Genomic DNA, 21,213 nt, shown 5'->3' with positions numbered 1-21,213 from the left:
GATAAGGGGTCAGCCATTTAAGAGTGAGATGAGGAGGAATTTCTTCACTCAGTGGGTTGTGAATCTTTGGAATTCTCTACCCCAGAGGGCTGTGGATGCTGAGTTGTTGAATATATTCAAGGCTGAGACAGATAGATTTTTGGACTCTAGGGGAATCAAGGGATATGGGTATCGGGCAGGAAAGTGGAGTTGAGGTCGAAGATCAGCCATGATCTGATTGAATGGTGGAGCAGGCTCAAGGGGCCATGTGGCCTACTCCCGCTCCTATTTCTTAGGTTCTTATGTTCTTGAAGTGCAAATACTAATTTATCTCGTACTCAAATCTTGCACATTTTATTTTGGTGAGTGATGGTGATTCTTTATTCCATTCCCCAGACACATTCTTATACCTTTCTTGGCCCTGAGAGTCTTTCTCCAAAGTGTAGAAAATATTCCATCAGTCCAGTCATTGGTCGCTACATCCAGGCGGCCAAACATCTGAGGGGCTGTAATGGCTTTGGGATTCATCCGCATCTCTCTGTGAGGCCTACCACACCCTGGGCAGCAAAGGGCAACAGGTTAACCTAAAATACTCAAGAAACAGCTACTCTCTTTCAATGGTGTCAATGATTGCAACACAAATAAAATTGAAAAAGACATGTCAGGCAACTGATTACTGCAAAAAGTTGGAGCAGTAAAAGTTGGTCAAATTCCAGCCTCGACCAATGTGATTAAAATCTCTCCTCTTTGCCAGCTATAGCCATCCTGAGTGAAATCAGTTTGGACAATCTCAACTCAGTTTCTTGCAGCAATAAATTCACAGGATTAAACTGCCCACAATTTATACAAATTAATAGTATCATGAGAATGATCAATGTGGAGATGGAAAATTAACATTGGTGCAGTAGGGGTTCCTCTTCTGAGGCTGTGGTTAAGGCATGTCATCAGGCATCATAGAGGGAACTATTCTCTACATCTGACTTACACTGTACCTGACCTGAAATCCTCGATGCTGACACATGCATGTGACATGCAGGGTGTCAAGAAGTAGAAAAACGTTCCATTCTTCAGCACTAACTTGTATCTACTCTTGTACCTATTCATCCACTAGTATGGACAAAGACACACACACAGAGGATTTTGTCAATTTTTCATATCCCATTAGATCTAACCACCAATTTTGTCTGTGATGTAAACCAGGTACCCCTCCCCCTCACCCAAAACAGTAGAAGGAGGATAAGAGGAACTCAATACTTGGTGTGACAGAGTCTTCATATAATCAGATCTCAGAATGATATTTGTTCAGAGGTTTCAATAAGTCCCAGAGTGAGAGCAGAAACCTTCCACCATACATACCACTTTAAGTAAGACTACACTATTGAATCTAGAGTGCCTGCTAAGTGTTAAAGAATGCACTAGTGACCTTTTCCAAATTTCCTGCCCTTGCGTCAAGGTTATACTGGAGTATAATATTTAAGGAGTATAAATCCATTACTAGCTTATCAACTGAACCCAACCAGCTTTCCCCATGCTTTGGAATTTCCTCCCGAAACCCCTCTGCCTCCCCACCTCTCTCTCCTCCTTTAAGATCCTCCTAAAAAACATTTCTTTAGACAAGCTTTTGGACACCCCTCCGAACATCTTTTATTAAATGTCTGCCACTGCATCTCTACTGACCTATCCCTTAACCTAATTTCCCAGTTCACTTTAGCCAGCTCTGTCTTCATGCCCTCATAATTGCTCTTATTTACGTTTAAAACACTAGTCTTAGACTTATTCTTCCCTCCCTCAAACTGAATACAAAATTCAATCATATTGTGATCACTGCTACCTAGAGGCTCCTTTACAATTAGGTCATTAATTAATCCTGTCTCATTACACATTACCAGATCTAGAATAGCCTGCTCTCTGGTTGGCTGTAGAACATGCTGCTTTAAGAAACTGTCCTGAAAGCACTCTATGAACTATTTAGTTTAAAGCCCTCTCCACTGCCCTAGTTATACGATTCGCCAGAACACTGGCCCCAGCACAGTTCAGATGAAGCCCGTCCCAACAGTACAGCTCCCACTTTCCCCAGTACTCGTGCCAGTGCCCCATGAATCGAGTTTTTTGATGAGGTAACGGAGAGGGTCGATGAGGGCAATGCGGTTGATGTGGTATATACGGACTTCCAAAAGGCGTTTGATAAAGTGCTGCATAATAGGCTTGTCGTCAAAGTTGAAGCCCATGGAATAAAAGGGGCAGTGGCAGCATGGATACGAAATTGGCTAAGTGACAGGAAACAGAGAGTAATGGTGAACGGTTGTTTCTCAGACTGGAGGGAGGTATACATTGGTGTTCCCCAGGAGTCAGTGCTGGGACCACTGCTTTTTTTTATATATACTGATGACTGGCATGGACACGATGGGCCAAATGGCCTCCTTCTGTGTCGTAACAATCTATGATTCTATGATTCCATGACTTGGACTTGGGTGTACAGGGCACAATTTCAAAATTTGCAGATGACACAAAAATTGGAAGTGTAGTGAACAGTGAGGAGGATAGTGATAGACTTCAAGAGGATACAGACAGGCTGGTGGTATGGGCGGAAATGTGACAGATGAAATTTAGCACAGAAAAGTGCAAAGTGATACATTTTGGTAGGAAGAACGAGGAGAGGCAATATAAACTAAAGGGTACAATTCTAAAAGGGAAGCAGGAACAGAGAAATCTGGGGGTATACAGTGTAAAAATCTTTGAAGGTGGCAGGGCAGGTTGAGAAAGCAGTTAAAAAAGCATACTGGGCTTTATAAATAGAGGCATAGAGTACAAAAGCAAGGAAGTCATGATGAACCTTTATAAAACATTGGTTTGGCCACAACTGGAGTATTGTGTCCAATTCTGGGCAATGCAATTTCAGAAGGATGTGAAGGCCTTAGAGAGGGTGCAGAAGAGATTTACTAGAATGGTTCCAGGGATGAAGGACTTCAGTTACTTGGATAGACTGGAGAAGCTGGGTGTGTTCTCCTTAGAGCAGAGAAGGTTGAGAGGAGATTTGATAGAGGTATTCAAAATCATGAAGGGTCCAGACAGAGTAGATAGAGAGAAACTGTTCCCAATGGCGGAAGAGTCAAGAACCAGAGGACATATATTTAAGGTGATTGGCAAAAGATCCAAAGGCAACACAAGGAAAAACTTTTTTAAACACAGTGAGTGGTTAGGATCTGGAATGCACTGCCTGAGGGGGTGGTGAAGACAGATTCAATCGTGGCCTTCAAAAGGGAATTGGATAAGTACTTGAAGGGAAAAAATTTGCAGAGCTACACGGAAAGGGCGGGGGTGTGGGACTAGCTGGATTGCTCTTGCAGAGAGCCGGCACGGGCTCCACAGGCCACACAGCCTCCTTCCGTGCTGTAACCATTCTATGATTCTCTGATTTTTCTAAGTTAATAAAATTAGACATGTTCGCACTATCCATTGCTAATAACCGCCATAGCAAATTTTTAAAACAGCCGTTTGTATAAACCAGGAAAATCTTTACCTGTCATAGCCTTCATTAGGGTGTGAATGCAAGTTGTCTTCCCAGCACCACTTGGTCCCAACGTCATCATCCCATGTCGTACACGCTGAGTCTCAAACAGCTGGATAACCTTCAGTTTCCATGGTGCATGTTTCACTAGACCTCCATCCTCAATCTGAAAACAAAGTCCGAGATAGTTCTTGAATAATTCCTGCACCTAAAATTGATGTTATAGAGTCATAGAGTTATACAGCATGGATAGAGGCCCTTCGGCCCATCGTGTCCGCGCCGGCCATCAGCCCTGGCTACTCTAATCCCATATTCCAGCATTTGGTCCGTAGCCTTGTATGCTATGTCATTTCAAGTGCTCATCCAAATGCTTCTTGAATGTTGTGAGGGTTCCTGCCTCCACAACCCTTTCAGACAGTGAGTTCCAGACTCCAACCACCCTCTGGGTGAAAAAGTTCTTTCTCAAATCCCCTCTAAACCTCCCGCCTTTTACCTTGAATCTATGCCCCTTTGTTATAGAACCCTCAACGAAGGGAAAAAGCTCCTTAGTATCCATCCTATCTGTGCCCCTCATAATTTTGTACACCTCAATCATGTCCCCCCTCAGCCTCCTCTGCTCCAAGGAAAACAAACCCAATCTTCCCAGTCTCTCTTCATAGCTGAAGCGCTCCAGCCCTGGTAACATCCTGGTGAATCTCCTCTGCACCCTCTCCAAAGCGATCACATCCTTCCTGTAGTGTGGCGACCAGAACTGCACACAGTACTCCAGCTGTGGCCTAACCAGTGTTTTATACAGCTCCATCATAACCTCCTTGCTCTTATATTCTATGCCTCGGCTAATAAAGGCAAGTATCCCATATGCCTTCTTTACCACCTTATCTACCTGTTCCGCCGCCTTCAGGGATCTGTGAACTTGCACACCAATATCCCTCTGACCCTCTGTCTTGCCTAGGGTCCTCCCATTCATTGTGTATTCCCTTGCCTTGTTAGTCCCTCCAAAGTGCATCACCTCGCACTTTTCCGGGTTAAATTCCATTTGCCACTGTTCCGCCCATCTGACCAACCCATCTATATCGTCCTGCAGACTGAGGCTATCCTCCTCGCTATTTACCACCCTACCAATCTTTGTATCATTAGCGAACTTACTGATCATACCTTTTACATTCATATCCAAGTCATTAATGTAGACCACAAACAGCAAGGGACCCAGCACCGATCCCTGTGGTACCCCACTGGCCACAGGCTTCCAGTCACAAAAACAACCTTCGACCATCACCCTCTGCCTTCTGCCACTAAGCCAGTTTTGTATCCAAAGTGCCAAGGCACCCTGGATTCCATGGGCTCGTACCTTCTTGACCAGTCTCCTGTGCGGGACTTTATCGAAGGCCTTACTGAAATCCATGTATACCACATCCACTGCATTACCCTCATCCACACGCCTAGTCACCCCCTCAAAAAATTCAATCAAATTAGTCAGACATGATCTTCCCTTGACAAAGCCATGTTGACTATCCCTGATTAATCCTTGCTTCTCCAAGTGGAGACTAATTTTGTCCTTCAGAATTTTTTCCAATAATTTTCCTACCACTGATGTTAGGCTCACTGGCCTGTAGTTCCCCGGTTTTTCCCTACTCCCCTTCTTGAATAATGGTATTACATTAGCGGTTCTCCAGTCCTCTGGCACATCCCCTATGGCCAGAGAGGTTCTGAATATATGTGTCAGAGCCCCCGCAATCTCCTCCTTTGCCTCACATTTATTTTCACTACTTAAATAGTTTGAGCCTTTCGAATATTTATTCAGTCAATCCTATTTACCATTTTGAAAAGCTAATTTTGACAACTGCAGTGCAGTCCATCTAGTTAATGTTCTCTGTTACAGAATGTTGTTAAAAACTGCAGTAGCAATGTATTGAAACTCAAATAGTTCATGCCGTGAATAACCAGTACCTGTTTGTCAATAGCAGCTTCAAACTGTGGATAACCAGCCTTATCCAACTGAATGCCAGGAAACAAATCCTCTATGAGGCTGAGAAACAACGGTTCATCCTCATCGATCTAGAAGCAGAATTCAGAGAGTGATAAACGGTGAAGTACTTGTACTAACACCTCACATACAAGTCCTGTGTCTGTTAAGAAAATTATTCCTCAAATCCAGTGCTACATCTTTAAATGGGAATAAAAAATAGGGGCCGCTTGTCATTACGGGCTCACTCTGTTCAACCCTTTAGATGAATAGGTAGGAATTTGGTCCAAAGACAGAAAACAGAGAGTAGTTGTTGATGGATGCTTTCCGGACAAGAGGTATATAAACAGTGGTTGCTCCCAAGGTTCAGTGCTGAGACCTCTGTCTATGGCTGATCTTCCTCTCCCAGTGCTGTCCGGTAGCAATGTGGGTGCAGCGCACTGGGATCTCAGTGCCCAAACCTCCTGTCAGGCCTCATGAAAACAAAACAGGTGCACTCCGGGTGTACTTTTGGCTGTGCTTCAGGAAGAGAACATGAAATCTGGGTGCTTTGCTGTTACTTGAATCCATGGACTGAATGAGTTATATAATGAAATTATCCTCCATCATTTTTCCAAGTTTTCTTGTTCCAGTTCAGCTGTCTACTGCTGCTAGTGTTTCCCTAGTAACATCAAACACTGCAGTTTTCTGTCATGCAACAGGCAAAGAGTTTTTAAAAAAATATTTTTATTTGTGGATTTTAGGATGTAGGTCACAATGTATCCTCTGACTCTGGCCTTTTGTGCATCTCCCCCTCCCCTTTTGCCCCATCATTGCTGACTGTGCCTTTAGCCGCGTGGGCCCCACTCTGTGGAATTTCCTCACTAAACCCCTCTGCTCCTTTATGACCCTCCTTAAAACCCACCTTTGACCAAACTTTTGGTTACCCCTCCTAATATCTCCTTCTTTGTTTTGACATCAACTTTTGTCTGGTTACAGTTCTGTGAAGCACCTTGGGACATTTTTCTGTGTTGAAGGTCCTATATAAATGCAAGTTGTTCTTGTTGAAAAGAAATTAACATTAGTTCTCATTACCTTTAAAGGAACATAAGAACATAAGAAATAGGAGCAGGAGCAGGCCGTACGGCCCCTCACGCCTACTCCGCCATTCAATAAGATGATCTTCTGCCTCAACTCCACTTTCCCGCCTTATTCCCATATCCCTTGATTCCCTTAGAGTCCAAAAATGTATCAATCTCAATTCTGAGTATACTCAACAACTGAGCATCCACAGCCCTCTGGGGTAGAGAATTTCAAAGATTCACAACCCTCTGAGTGAAGAAATTTTTCCTCAGCTCAGTCCTACCTTGCCGACCTCTTATCCTGAGACCATGATCCCTAGTTCTAGATTCTCCAGCCAGGGGAAATAGCCGCTTAGCATCTATCCTGTCAAGTCCTCTAAGAATTTTATACGTATCAGTGAGATCACCTCTCATTCTTCTAAACTCCATAGAGTATAGGCCCATTCTACTCAATCTCTCCTCATAGGACAACCCTCTCATCTCAGGAATCAATCTAGTGAACCTTCGTTGCACCCACTCTAAGGCAAGTATATCCTTCCTTAGGTAAGGAGACCAAAACTGTACACAGTACTCAGGGTGTGGTCTCACCAAAACCCTATATAATTGCAGCAAGACTGCCTTACTCTTATACTCCAACCCCCTTGCAATAAAGGCTAATGTACCATTTGCTTTCCTAATTGCTTGCTGTACCTGCATATTAACTTTCTGTGATTTGTGTACAAGGACACCCAAATCCCTCTGAATACCAACATTTACTACTCTCTCACCTTTTAAAAAATATTCTGCTTTTCAGTTCTTCCTATCAAAGTGGATAATTTCACATTGCCCCACATTATACTCTATCTGCCATCTTCTTGCCCAATCACTTAACCAGTCTAAATTCCACTGTAGCCTCGTTGCGTCCTCCTCACAACTTACTTTCCCATCTATCTCTGTACCGTCAGCAAACTTGGATGCATTACACTTAGTCCCCTCATTTAAGTCATTGATGTAGATTGTAAATAACTAAGGCCCAAGCACTGATCCTTGCGGAACCCCACTAGTTACAACCTGCCAACCCAAAAATGACCCATTTATTCCTACTCTCTGTTCTCTATCCATTAACCAATCCTCAATCCATGCTAATATATTACCCCCAATCCCATGAGCCCTAATCTTTTATAACAACCTCATGTGTGGCACCTTATCTAATAGCTTTTGAAAATCTAAATATACAACATCCATTGGTTCCCCCTTATCCACTCTGCTAGTTACACCCTCAGAAAACTCTAATAGATTTGTCAAACACTATTTCCCTTTCATAAAACTGTGTTTACTCTGCCTAATCATAATGGGCCAGAAATCGCGCTGTGTGTTGTGGCAATGCTCTCTGCAGCTCCTGCGAATTAAAACAACAAATGTACTTTCTGCGGGCTTCGTGGCATCGACTTGCTTGATTTTGAAGTTTTGTGAAATTGTACGCTATCAATTCAACCTCTCAGCAACATAAGGTGATTCGCATGGAACAGTCTGTGGGAATGGAAGACATGCCAATAAAATCTGTCAGGAGGAGAAGTCACGCCCACAAGCAGGCAAGCAGACTTCATTCATTTAAAGTTAGCATTCTAGAAGTCACTGTAAACAAACATTTTATTTTTTTTTAAATAAAAAAGCCAAATAAATAATTGAATTAAATTAAAGTGACAGAAGGGAAAAGTAAAAAAAAAATTTTTTTTTTTTAATGACCAAAACTATTAAAATAAGCAGTAAGATGAGGCTCCACATTTTTAAAATTTAATTTTTAGTTTAGCAAACGCAGGAATTTGCTCCTTCGATTCGCCACTAAAAACGAAGAGCGCTGTTGAGCTCCTCTGTTATTTCGGGAGCAATTTCTGCCCCATTATGATTTTCCAAGTGCCCCGTTACCATGTCCCTAATAATAGATTCTAGCATTTTCCCTACTACTGATGTCAGGTTAACTGTACTATAGTTCACTGTTTTTATCTCTCCCTCCTTTCTTGAATAGCAGTGTTACATTTGCTACCTTCCAATCCACGGGGACCATTCCAGAATGTAGGGAATTCTGGAAGATCAAAACCAATGCATCCACTATCTCTGCAGCCACCTCTTTTAGAAGCCTAGGATGTCGGCCATCAGGTCGAGGGGATTTGTCGGCTTTTAGTCCCATTAATTTCTCCAGTACTTTATCTTTACTAATCTTAATTACTTTAAGTTCCTCACCATCATTAGACCCTTGGTTCCCCATTATTTCCAGTATGTTTTTTGTGTCTTCTACTGTGAAGACAGATACAAAATATTTGTTTAACATCTCTGCCATTTCCTTATTCCCCATTATAATTTCTCCTGTCTCGGCCTCTAAGGGACCCATGTTTCCTTTCGCTAATTTCTTCCTTTTTTACATACTTGTAGAAGCTCTTACAATCTGTTTTTACATTTCCTGCTAGTTTACTCTCATATTCTATTTTCTCCCACTTTATCAATTTCTTGGTCATCCTATGCTGATTTTTAATGGCAATTTAATGCATTTTGCACACAAAATTAATTTCAATTCAATCAGATTTGTGGTTGATTGCAAAATTACAAATCTTTTCTCTATCCTTTTGTAATAATGTGTTTTTAAAAAAAAACTATTGTGGTTAACTATTATATGTATATTTGAACCAAAAATTGTTTGGAAATTGTATGCCATGAGCTGGCCACAGGTTTTGCCTACAAGTCTTTGCATGAAAATGCCATGGTGTTGCCCCTATTTATCTATGGAGCTCATCTCCTCCACGAAACTCCCTTCTTGTGCCCTCAATTCCCTCCCAACCCAGCTCCTCAGCACACAACCACTTCCCCTTGGCCCAATGCTCATTGATATAATCAATGTTTCCCTTTCTTTAGGCTTCTTCCCTCCACTCATCAAAATTGCTATCAGCACTCCCCTCATCAAACTGCTCACCCACAACCTTGCCATTTTCTCCACCTACCAACCTGTCTACAACCCCACTTTCCTGTCTTAAAATCCTCAGGTGTGTCATTGCCATCCAGTTCTATGCCCAATTCTTGCTTGAATCCCTTCAGTCCAGTTTTCTCCCAGCCCGCAGCACTAAGGCAGCCTTGGTCTGAATCACCAATGACATCCTCTGTAAGTGTGGTGCATTATCCCTCTTTGTCCTCCTCGACCTCTCCACTCAACACAGTTGTCCACTCCATCTCCTCCATTATCGCTCCTCAGGCCCATCTTGATGGCACTCATACATAATTGCTCAGACATGAATGTTGTGCAATGTAATTTCAAGGCCATAATATTTTAGCATTTTAAACACAAAGGCTATCTTATGGGATAAGATGTAGCACATTCCTTCAAATGCAATTAAAGCAAATAACTAGAAAATTGAATTACCAGTTTGGAAAGGTTCATGTCTCGAAGGACTCCCATGACTATTGTAGATTCAGTGTCTTCAGGGCTGGCTCGCTTGACAGCTCCAAGCGTCCGTAAAACAGACAAAATATTGCGGAGTCCAAAATCATAATGAACCTGAAAGACATGGACTGTAATCATGGTGGGGTATAGAAATCATGCAGTGAATTTTAACACTTATATCCTGCTTGCGTGACCATATTTTAGGATAGTCAAAGAATTTTCTTTAGTTTATATGATCAAGAAAAGCTTTAAACTACACTGAATTCTACTTTTTTCTTTTTTTTCTTTTAATTGTTGTGTTCATTAATGTCAGGGATATTATTGCTGGGGAATTGATCTCTACCCATTGCAGGCACCCAGTGTCGGCATTATGCACTCCCCGTACAGCTGTAGCACAACCAGATATAGAGTAAAGCTCCCTGTACTCTACCCAGCAACCTCAGTCCCAAGCTCAGAGGAGCATCCACTATTGCATCAGTGTGACACTTGTTGCCATTTCCCACACCAGCCAGCCTGTGGCCTCTCCAAGTGTGATTGTCAATTAGATCCATATTAGGAACAGTTGAGATGTCAACCCACGTCGTCTAGGAAATGGATTGAAACCGTCCAATCTCACTTTACATAGGACCCTTACAGCAACAGGAATACTTCCACCCCACCAATCAGGTCTGAGTTTGAATCCCAGTTCCAGAGGTGAAAGGTCAGTGTCTAAATTATCATTTAATACACGTTATTTTATTTCCCACACAGTCCCCACTACTGTTACTTCACCCCAATGAATGTTAATACTGTACATGTGACAAAGGCTCGTTAATGCATAGCGGAACAGAGAGAGTGTATGTGTCCCTGTGGTTTTCCCTCTCTCCATCCCTGTGTGTGTCTGTGGTTCTCTCTCTTTCCATTCCTGTATGTGTCTGTGGAAAACTCTCTATTCCTGTATGTGGCTGGTTCCTAAAAAGAAGCACTAAACTGTTAGCTTTTAGTCCCTTTAGTTTGCAATTACTACCAAAACACATAAATTAAGTAAAACTATACTGCATTTTACATAAAAGATCCCATGCCATGATTCAAAGACAAGCAGGGACGTTCTCCTGGGGTCCTGGCCAACACTAAAACAGATTACCTGGTTATTTATCTCATTGCAGTCATTGGGACATTGATGTGTGCAAAATGGCTGCCGTAGTTGTGTACATAGAAATAGTGACTGCATTTCAAAGCAGTTTGTATTATATGATGTATTTTAGGGTGTCCTGAGTGAAGGCACTATATAAATGGAAATTCTTTCTTTCAAGAACTTGTCCCTTCAACACGAAGACAAGTGGGAAAAGATTAATAAATGTGGCTAAAGTTATTGAGCCCAGTCTTGTAGTGGCTTGGTTTTATTCTGTCACCATATTGAGAACCTGCTTACAGAATAGATGAGATTGGATACTCCCTAGCACACAGCGAGCTTGGATTACGTACAGCTCAGTTCCTGAAGACACTTCCTGTTTAATTTGCCATAGAGCACAGATCACCCGAATTACGCAAAGAGCAGCTGCAGACAGGTCCACTCTCCTCCTTGTTGTTTGCTGCTTTCGACTCACTGCCCTCTGTGTGTTGCCAGCTCTGACTGATCTTGTGCCGTTGGTTCACTCCATTCGAATTTGATGGACCTAATCCTTTGCCAGGTCATGTTCATAGTGCTGCTCCTTTATTTGTGGCTTTAGATGCTTGAAGAAACATCGCTGAGAATAGCACTTTCCAAAGCTCCAGGCCCATGAAGTTTAAGCGAGACAAACCAACAGAGCAGTGGTGCAAGCGCAGAAAGAAACTCCCATTTCAACATTGCAAATTTCTAAATCCGCAACAATTTTGCGACCATTAATTCTGTACTACAGCCAGCTCACCCAGAAAGCTGAGCATCGCTGGACACACTGACACCATAAGACTAAAAAAAATCCATATCGCAACAGATCCTGAAACAGCTAGTTTATGTTATCAGGCATAGAAATACAGTGCAGCATAACATATACATAACAGAGTAGTGTGCTGACAGCACGATATTACTGAGTTTATTGCATTTGCATGTGCAATATTCTTGATTTAATAGTTTTTTCTGTGCATGAAATAAACCATTCTAAATCCTTTCATAGCTATATTTGACCATTTTCTCATCTGTCCCATTAATTTTGTGATAAACCTCCATAATGCTTTTTAAAAAATTAACAAAGTGTTTATAAACAGATTCTGTTCATTTTCTTAGAACACCATTCGGATAATAAAGTTCACAGTTCCCTTTTAAATGTATGGCATAATCAAAATACCACATACTTTGTGTTATGAAGCTCTGTAAAAAGTGTAAACAATTTTACAACACCAAGTTATAGTCCAGCAATTTTATTTTAAATTCACAAGCTTTCGGAGACTTCCTCCTTCCTCAGGTAAATGTTCAGGATCTCCTTGAAGCCTACGCATTTATACATATAGAACAATACATGGTGTTTACAGACTGCCCCTGCAACTGCCCGTTGCCAAGGCAATCACCGTGTTCAGACAGAGAGGTGTCACCTGCAGAACCCCCGAATACACATTCAACAAAAAAACAAACAGGGAAAAAAAACAGAGAAGAAAAACAGAGAGAGGCAGAAACATCCGGAAGGCAGAGAGAGCCAGCAAATGACCCATTATATTAAAAACAGATAACATTTGTTCGCTGGTGGGGTAACGTGTAGCGTGACATGAACCCAAGATCCCGGTTGAGGCCGTCCTCATGGGTGCGGAACTTGGCTATCAATTTCTGCTCGACGATTTTGCGTTGTCGTGTGTCTCGAAGGCCGCCTTGGAGTACGCTTACCCGAAGGTCGGTGGATGAATGTCCATGACTGCTGAAGTGTTCCCCGACTGGGAGGGAACCCTCCTGTTTGGCGATTGTTGCGCGGTGTCCGTTCATCCGTTGTCGCAGCGTCTGCATGGTCTCGCCAATGTACCATGCTCTGGGGCATCCTTTCCTGCAACGTATGAGGTAGACAACGTTGGCCGAGTCACAGGAGTATGAACCATGCACCTGGTGGGTGGTGTCCTCTCGTGTGATGGTGGTATCTGTGTCGATGATCTGGCATGTCTTGCAGAGGTTACCGTGGCAGGGTTGTGTGGCGTCGTGGACGCTGTTCTCTTGAAAGCTAGGTAGTTTGCTGCGAACGATGGTCTGTTTGAGGTTGGGTGGCTGTTTAAAGGCGAGTAGTGGAGGTGTGGGGATGGCCATAGCGAGGTGTTTGTCCTCATTGATGACATGTTGAAGGCTGCGGAGAACATGGCGTAGTTTCTCCGCTCCGGGGAAGTACTGGACGACAAAGGGTACTCTGTTGGTTGCGTCCCGTGTTAGTCTCCTGAGGAGGTCTATGCGATTTTTTGCTGTGGCCCGTCGGAACTGTCGATCGATGAGTCGAGCGTCATATCCCGTTCTTACTAGGGCGTCTTTCAGCGTCTGTAGGTGTCCATCGCGTTCCTCCTCGTCTGAGCAGACCCTGTGTATTCGCAGGGCCTGTCCATAGGGGATGGCCTCTTTGACGTGGTTAGGGTGGAAGCTGGAAAAGTGGAGCATCGTGAGGTTGTCCGTGGGCTTGCGGTAGAGTGAGGTGCTGAGGTGCCCGTCTTTGATGGAGATTCGTGTGTCCAAGAAAGAAACTGATTCTGAGGAGTAGTCCATGGTGAGCTTGATGGTGGGATGGAACTTGTTGATGTTATCGTGTAGTCTCTTTAGTGATTCCTTGCCGTGGGTCCATAGAAAGAAAATGTCGTCGATGTATCTGGTGTATAGTGTTGGTTGGAGGTCTTGTGCAGTGAAGAAGTCCTGCTCGAACTTGTGCATGAAAATGTTGGCGTATTGGGGTGCGAATTTGGTCCCCATGGCTGTTCCGTGTGTTTGGGTAAAGAACTGGTTATCGAAGGTGAAGACATTGTGATCCAGGATGAAGCGGATGAGTTGTAGGATGGCTTCCGGAGATTGGCTGTTGTTGGTGTTGAGTATTGATGCTGTCGCAGCGATGCAGTCATCGTGGGGGATACTGGTGTATAGTGCCGAGACGTCCATCGTGGTGAGAAGTGTTCCTGGTTCAACTGGTCCGTGGGTACTGAATTTTTGTAGGAAGTCTGTAGTGTCGCGACAGAAGCTGGGGGTTCCCTGTACGATGGGTTTCAGGATGCCCTCGATGTATCCAGAGAGGTTCTCACACAGGGTTCCGTTGCCTGATACGATGGGACGTCCGGGTGTGTTGGCTTTGTGTATCTTTGGGAGGCAGTAGAAGTCTCCCACGCGGGGATTACGTGGGATGAGAGTGCGTAGGATGCTTTGAAGGTCTGGATCGAAGGTCTTGATCAGTTTGTTGAACTGGTGGGTGTGTTCTTTGGTCGGATCTGCGGGTAACCGTCTGTAGTGTTCCTGGTTGTCCAGTTGTCGGTATGCTTCTTTGCAATAGTCTGTTCTGTTCTGTATGACTATGGCTCCTCCTTTGTCCGCTGGTTTGATGACGATGTTGCGGTTGGTCTTGAGAGCGTTGATGGCGTTGCGTTGTGCTCGGGTGACATTCTGGACTGTCTTCTGAGTGCGGCTGATGAATCTGGCATTGACGCATTTCCTGACAGCTTGAGCATACATGTCCAGCTGAGGGCAGCGACCCTCCGGAGGAGTCCAGTTTGACTCTTTCCTCTTCGGTTGCTGTACCGCGGATCCCTCTGTCTGCTGTTCCGGATCGTCGATTGTCTCATTGGGTTCGCTGCTGAAATCTTGGGGTTTGTGGTAGAATTCCCGGAGCCTCATTCTCCTGATGAATTCCTCTGTGTCCGCCGCGAGACTAGTGGGGTCCATTTTGGTAGTGGGGCAGAAATTGAGCCCTCGGCTGAGAACTTCGAGGGCATCCTGAAACCCATCGTACAGGGAACCCCCAGCTTCTGTCGCGACACTACAGACTTCCTACAAAAACTCAGTACCCACGGACCAGTTGAACCAGGAACACTTCTCACCACGATGGACGTCTCGGCACTATACACCAGTATCCCCCACGATGACGGCATCGCTGCGACAGCATCAATACTCAACACCAACAACAGCCAATCTCCGGAAGCCATCCTACAACTCATCCGCTTCATCCTGGATCACAATGTCTTCACCTTCGATAACCAGTTCTTTACCCAAACACACGGAACAGCCATGGGGACCAAATTCGCACCCCAATACGCCAACATTTTCATGCACAAGATCGAGCAGGACTTCTTCACTGCACAAGACCTCCAACCAACACTATACACCAGATACATCGACGACATTTTCTTTCTATGGACCCACGGCAAGGAATCACTAAAGAGACTACACGATAACATCAACAAGTTCCATCCCACCATCAAGCTCACCATGGACTACTCCTCAGAATCAGTTTCTTTCTTGGACACACGAATCTCCATCAAAGACGGGCACCTCAGCACCTCACTCTACCGCAAGCCCACGGACAACCTCACGATGCTCCACTTTTCCAGCTTCCACCCTAACCACGTCAAAGAGGCCATCCCCTATGGACAGGCCCTGCGAATACACAGGGTCTGCTCAGACGAGGAGGAACGCGATGGACACCTACAGACGCTGAAAGACGCCCTAGTAAGAACGGGATATGACGCTCGACTCATCGATCGACAGTTCCGACGGGCCACAGCAAAAAATCGCATAGACCTCCTCAGGAGACTAACACGGGACGCAACCAACAGAGTACCCTTTGTCGTCCAGTACTTCCCCGGAGCGGAGAAACTACGCCATGTTCTCCGCAGCCTTCAACATGTCATCAATGAGGACAAACACCTCGCTATGGCCATCCCCACACCTCCACTACTCGCCTTTAAACAGCCACCCAACCTCAAACAGACCATCGTTCGCAGCAAATTACCTAGCTTTCAAGAGAACAGCGTCCACGACGCCACACAACCCTGCCACGGTAACCTCTGCAAGACATGCCAGATCATCGACACAGATACCACCATCACACGAGAGGACACCACCCACCAGGTGCATGGTTCATACTCCTGTGACTCGGCCAACGTTGTCTACCTCATACGTTGCAGGAAAGGATGCCCCAGAGCATGGTACATTGGCGAGACCATGCAGACGCTGCGACAACGGATGAACGGACACCGCGCAACAATCGCCAAACAGGAGGGTTCCCTCCCAGTCGGGGAACACTTCAGCAGTCATGGACATTCATCCACCGACCTTCGGGTAAGCCTACTCCAAGGCGGCCTTCGAGACACACGACAACGCAAAATCGTCGAGCAGAAATTGATAGCCAAGTTCCGCACCCATGAGGACGGCCTCAACCGGGATCTTGGGTTCATGTCACGCTACACGTTACCCCACCAGCGAACAAATGTTATCTGTTTTTAATATAATGGGTCATTTGCTGGCTCTCTCTGCCTTCCGGATGTTTCTGCCTCTCTCTGTTTTTCTTCTCTGTTTTTTTTCCCTGTTTGTTTTTTTGTTGAATGTGTATTCGGGGGTTCTGCAGGTGACACCTCTCTGTCTGAACACGGTGATTGCCTTGGCAACGGGCAGTTGCAGGGGCAGTCTGTAAACACCATGTATTGTTCTATATGTATAAATGCGTAGGCTTCAAGGAGATCCTGAACATTTACCTGAGGAAGGAGGAAGTCTCCGAAAGCTTGTGAATTTAAAATAAAATTGCTGGACTATAACTTGGTGTTGTAAAATTGTTTACAATTGTCAACCCCAGTCCATCACCGGCATCTCCACATCTGTAAAAAGTGACTTGAGGCATTTAAATACATTGTCTGAAATCTGATCATTATGACACTAATTACTATGACCATATGGCTAGTACACACCCACTGGTGACTAAATAGCTTCAGTTTGAGTATTACCTTATTATTTTTTTAATTCTATGGGATTTAGTTTGTAACGCAGCTAAAATAACATCTAAGAACAATAGATCCCTTTAATAAAGCTCCTTGGGATCTGTCTAAGAAGTGTTACCAATAGTTGTGGCAGCAAGGGGACTTTACATAGGCTCTCAATTAGCCTAGATCATTTACACACAATATCTACTGCATTTCCTTTATCAACACTCTGTTAATGACTTAAAGAACACTATTAAATTGGACAGCTATTAGTTGCCTCTTGTAAATCTATGTTGGCTGTCCTTAATTTACCCATGTCTTTCTGGGTGAGTTTTAATTTTGCTCATATTATTATGGCCTCTAGAAGCCTGGCCACTACCGATGTTTGGCTGACTGGTCTATAGTTAACTGGTTTACCTCTTCCTCCATCCTTGAACAGACGTGTTACATTGGCAACTTTCCAGTCCTGTGGCACAACTTCCATAGCCAAGAATGTTTGAAAGATTACGGTCAGAGCCTCTGCCGTTTCCTCTCGGAATTCCCTCGACAGTCTAGGGTGCATGCCATCAGAACCCAGCAATTGTTTCAGTGCTGCTTCCTCATCGATAGTTATCCTGTCTAATTGCTCCACCTTGTCATCTTGTACTCCTTCATTCGCATTACCACTGTGAAAACCGAGGCAAGGTATCTCTGCCATTCCTTCGTCCCTTTTCATCTTTAATCGGCCCTATCTTTTCTTTAACTATATTTTTAATAATATTATAATATTTTTATTATTAAAACTCACCCAGAAAGACATGGGTAAATTAAGGACAGCCAACATAGATTTATAAGAGGCAACTAATATCTGACTAATTTAATAGTGTTCTTTAAGTCATAAACAGAGTGTTTAGAAAATCCTTTACTATTTCCCTTTAAGTTCCCTACCAGTCTTTTTTTATACCTTCTCTTAGACATTTTGATCTTTTTTTGCTTTCCCTCTATATTTTTTATATTCCACTTGATATTTTGCATTATTACCCCTAGATTTGTCACATGACTCTTTTCTTAAATCTCATTTTAATTCCTCTACTCATCCAAGTCACCAACTTTCACTGCATCACTATATCTTCTTGTGGGAAATGTATGACGTTTTCAAGGATTAACGCTGGCACACGCACCTGTTTGGAAAGCTGCTCCTCGCACAATTTGTAAAGCACAAAGAACTTGCAAGCCAGGGTAACGTTATCTATGAATCCACAGCTTGCCAGTTTGACACGGATGATGATCTGTCGATCAGGTACCATCATAGCCACTGACCGGAAATTAATCTTCAGGTTTTCAGGAAGTTCCTGCCTCCCAGCATAACCTGGGTTCTATTTAGTGGAAGAAAAACTTCAAATCTTAGTTAAATGGGAAACTAAATTTTCAGTTAGATATTACATAGAATTTACAGCACAGAAACAGGCCATTTGGTCCAACTAATCTATGCCAATGTTTATGCTCCACACAAGCCTCCTCCCATCCTATTTCATCTAACCATATCAGCATAACCCTCTATTCCTTTCTCCCTCATGTACTTACCTAGCTTCCCCTTAAATGCATCGTGTACATTTAATGGTTTAAAAAAAAAGAACTTTTTACAAGTTGCAGTCACACTGTGGAGTTCAGATTCTAGCCAGTCAGAAACCTTGTTTACGTTGCTTGGCTCCTGCCTGGTTGGAACTTTAACTGCCCTATTTAAGAGAGAGCTCTGCACATGTCCAGATACGGACATGCACGTGTCCAGATACGGACATGCACGTGTCCAGATACGGACATGCACGTGTCCAGATACAGACATGCACAGAGCTCTCAGTCCAACAGTTAAAAATAAAGTTTAGAGAATGCGAAGGCCAGAATCCCGCTCTCTAAATAGTTCAACTAAGGAAAGGTTTGAAAAGTGCTGAGGATTTCCAGCTGAGCATTTTGTAAACCAGATTCGATGATGCACTGGATTTACACTCCAGTCACGTCAGGTATTTATTATGACCTTGATCTTCCAATTTTCCGATACACACTAACGACGGTCGAGATACCTCGCCATGGACTTGAAAAATCTACCATTAGCAGTCAGCGTCATTGCAGAGTGTAAAACGTTTTGCATCCATGCAAGGGGTGGGGCTGATTAGAGACCAAAAAGGAGAACTATGCACGGAGGCAGAGGGCATGACGGAGGTACTAAATGAGTGCTTTGCATCTGCTTTATCAAGGAAGAAGATGCTGCCAAAGTCAGAGTAAAAGAGGAAGTAGTTGAGATACTGAATGGGTTAAAAATTGATAAAGAGGTGGTACGAGAAAGGCTAGCTATACTTAAAGTAGATAAGTCATCAGGTCCAGACGGGATGCATCCTAGGTTGCTGAGGGAAGTAAGGGTGGAAATTGCAGAGGTACTGGCCATAATCTTCCAAACATCCTTAGATATGGGGTGGTGCCAAAGGAATGGAGAATTGCAAATGTTACACCCTTGTTCAAAAAAGGGTATAAGGATAAACCCAGGAACTATAGGCCAGTCAGTTTAACGTCAGTGGTGGGGAAACTTTGGGAAACGATAATCTGGGACAAAATTAACAGTCACTTGGACAAGTGTGAATTAATTAAGGAACGCCAGCATGGATTTGTTAAAGGCAAATCATGTTTAACCAACTTGATTGAGGTAACAGAGGATTGATGAGGGCAATGCGGTCGATGTGGTGTATATGGACTTTCAAAAGGCGTTTGATAAAGTGCCACATAATAGGCTTGTCATCAAAGTTGAAGCCCATGAAATAAAATGGGCAGTGGCAGCATGGATATGAAATTGGCTAAGTGACAGGAAACAGAGAGTAGTGGTGAACGATTGTTTTTCGGACTGGAGGAAGGTATATAGTGGTGTTCCCCAGGGATCGGTACTAGGACCACTGCTTTTCTTGATATATATTAATGACTTGGGCAAATCTAAAGGGACTGTATCTGGACGCATGAAGCATTTGTAATAAGGTAGACAAATTAATAGTGCAAATAGATGTAAATGGATATGATATAATAGCAATTACAGAGACATGGCTTCAGGGTGACCAAGGCTGGGAGCTGAATATCCAAGGGTATTTGATATTTAGGAACGACAGGCAAAAAGGAAAAGGAGGTGGGGTGGCGTTGTTAGTAAAGGAGGAAATCAGAGCAATAGTGAGAAAGGATATTGGCTCAGAAAATCAAGATGTAGAATCAGACTGGGTGGAGTTAAGAAGCACCAAGGGGCAGAAAACACTGGTGGGAGTTGTCTATAGGCCTCCAAACAGTAGTGGTAATGTAGGGGATGGGATCAAACAGGAAATTAGAGAAGCATGTAACAAGGGTACTACAGTAATCATGGGTGACTTTAATCTGCATATAGACTGGCTAAACTAAATTAGCAATAATACTGTGGAGGATGAATTCCTGGAATGTGTACAAAATGGTTTTTTAGACCAGTACGTTGAGGAGCCAACCAGGGAACAGGCTATTCTAGATTGGGTATTGTGCAATGAGAAGGGGTTAATTAATAATCTTGTTGCGTGGGGTCCTTTAGGGAAGAGTGACCATAACATGATAGAATTCTTCATTAAGATGGAAAGTGAAGTAGTCCAATCCGAAACTAGGGTCCTAAATCTAAACAAAGGCAACTAAGAAGGTATGAGGAGTGAGTTGGCTATGATAGATTGAGAAGCTTCAATAAAAGGCATGGTGGTGGATAGGCATTGGCTAACATTTAGGGAACAAATGCATGAATTGCAACAATTATACATTCCTTTCTGGCACAAAAACACAAAAGGAAAAGCGGCCCAACCATGGCTAACAAAAGAAATTAAGGATAGTATTAGATCCAAAGAGGAGTCATATAAAGTTGCCAGAAAAAGTAGCAAGCCTGAGGATTGGGAGAAGTTTAAAATTCAGTGAAAAAGGACTAAGAGATTGATTAAGAGGGGAAAAATAGAGTATGAGAGTAAACTTGCAAGGAACATAAAAGTGGACTGTAAAAGCTTCTACAAGTATGCAAAAAGAAAAAGATTAGTGAAGGCAAATGTAGGTCCCTTACAGTCAGAAACAGGAGAATTTATAATGGGAAACAGGGAAATGGCAGAGCAATTAAACAAATACTTTGGTTCTGTCTTCACAGAAGAGGACACAAATAACTTCCCAGAAATGCTAGGGAACCAAGGGACTAGTGAGAAGGAGGAATTAAAGGAAATTAGTATTAGTAAAAACATAGTGCTGAAGAAATTAATGGGACTGAAAGCCGATAAATCCACAGGGCCTGATAATCTGCATCCCAGAGTACTAAAAGAGGTAGCCATGGAAATTGTGGATGCATTAGTTGTCACCTTCCTGCAGATTGGACGGTGCAAATGTAACCCCACTATTTAAAAGAGGAGGGAGAGAA

The 21,213-nt window shown here is 43.4% G+C and overlaps 1 protein-coding gene across 1 annotated transcript in view; it reads right to left on the bottom strand.

Annotated features, from left to right (window-relative positions):
• The window catches only part of LOC137333415 (dynein axonemal heavy chain 5-like), a 150,927-nt gene that overhangs the window by 102,181 nt on the left and 27,533 nt on the right, over positions 1-21,213 (bottom strand). Inside the window, exons 13-17 of the mRNA XM_067997567.1 lie at positions 17,957-18,151; positions 9,900-10,034; positions 5,435-5,542; positions 3,500-3,653; positions 390-536 (exon numbers count right to left, since the gene is read on the bottom strand). Coding sequence (XP_067853668.1) covers positions 390-536; positions 3,500-3,653; positions 5,435-5,542; positions 9,900-10,034; positions 17,957-18,151 — 739 coding nt within the window. The remainder of the gene's footprint in view (positions 1-389; positions 537-3,499; positions 3,654-5,434; positions 5,543-9,899; positions 10,035-17,956; positions 18,152-21,213) is intronic.

This window comes from Heptranchias perlo, chromosome 16 (assembly GCF_035084215.1).
Source record: "Heptranchias perlo isolate sHepPer1 chromosome 16, sHepPer1.hap1, whole genome shotgun sequence".
Classification (NCBI taxonomy): domain Eukaryota; kingdom Metazoa; phylum Chordata; class Chondrichthyes; order Hexanchiformes; family Hexanchidae; genus Heptranchias; species Heptranchias perlo.
The sequence above is the reverse complement of the archived record's forward strand: the minus strand, read 5'-3'. Positions and strand labels throughout refer to the sequence as shown.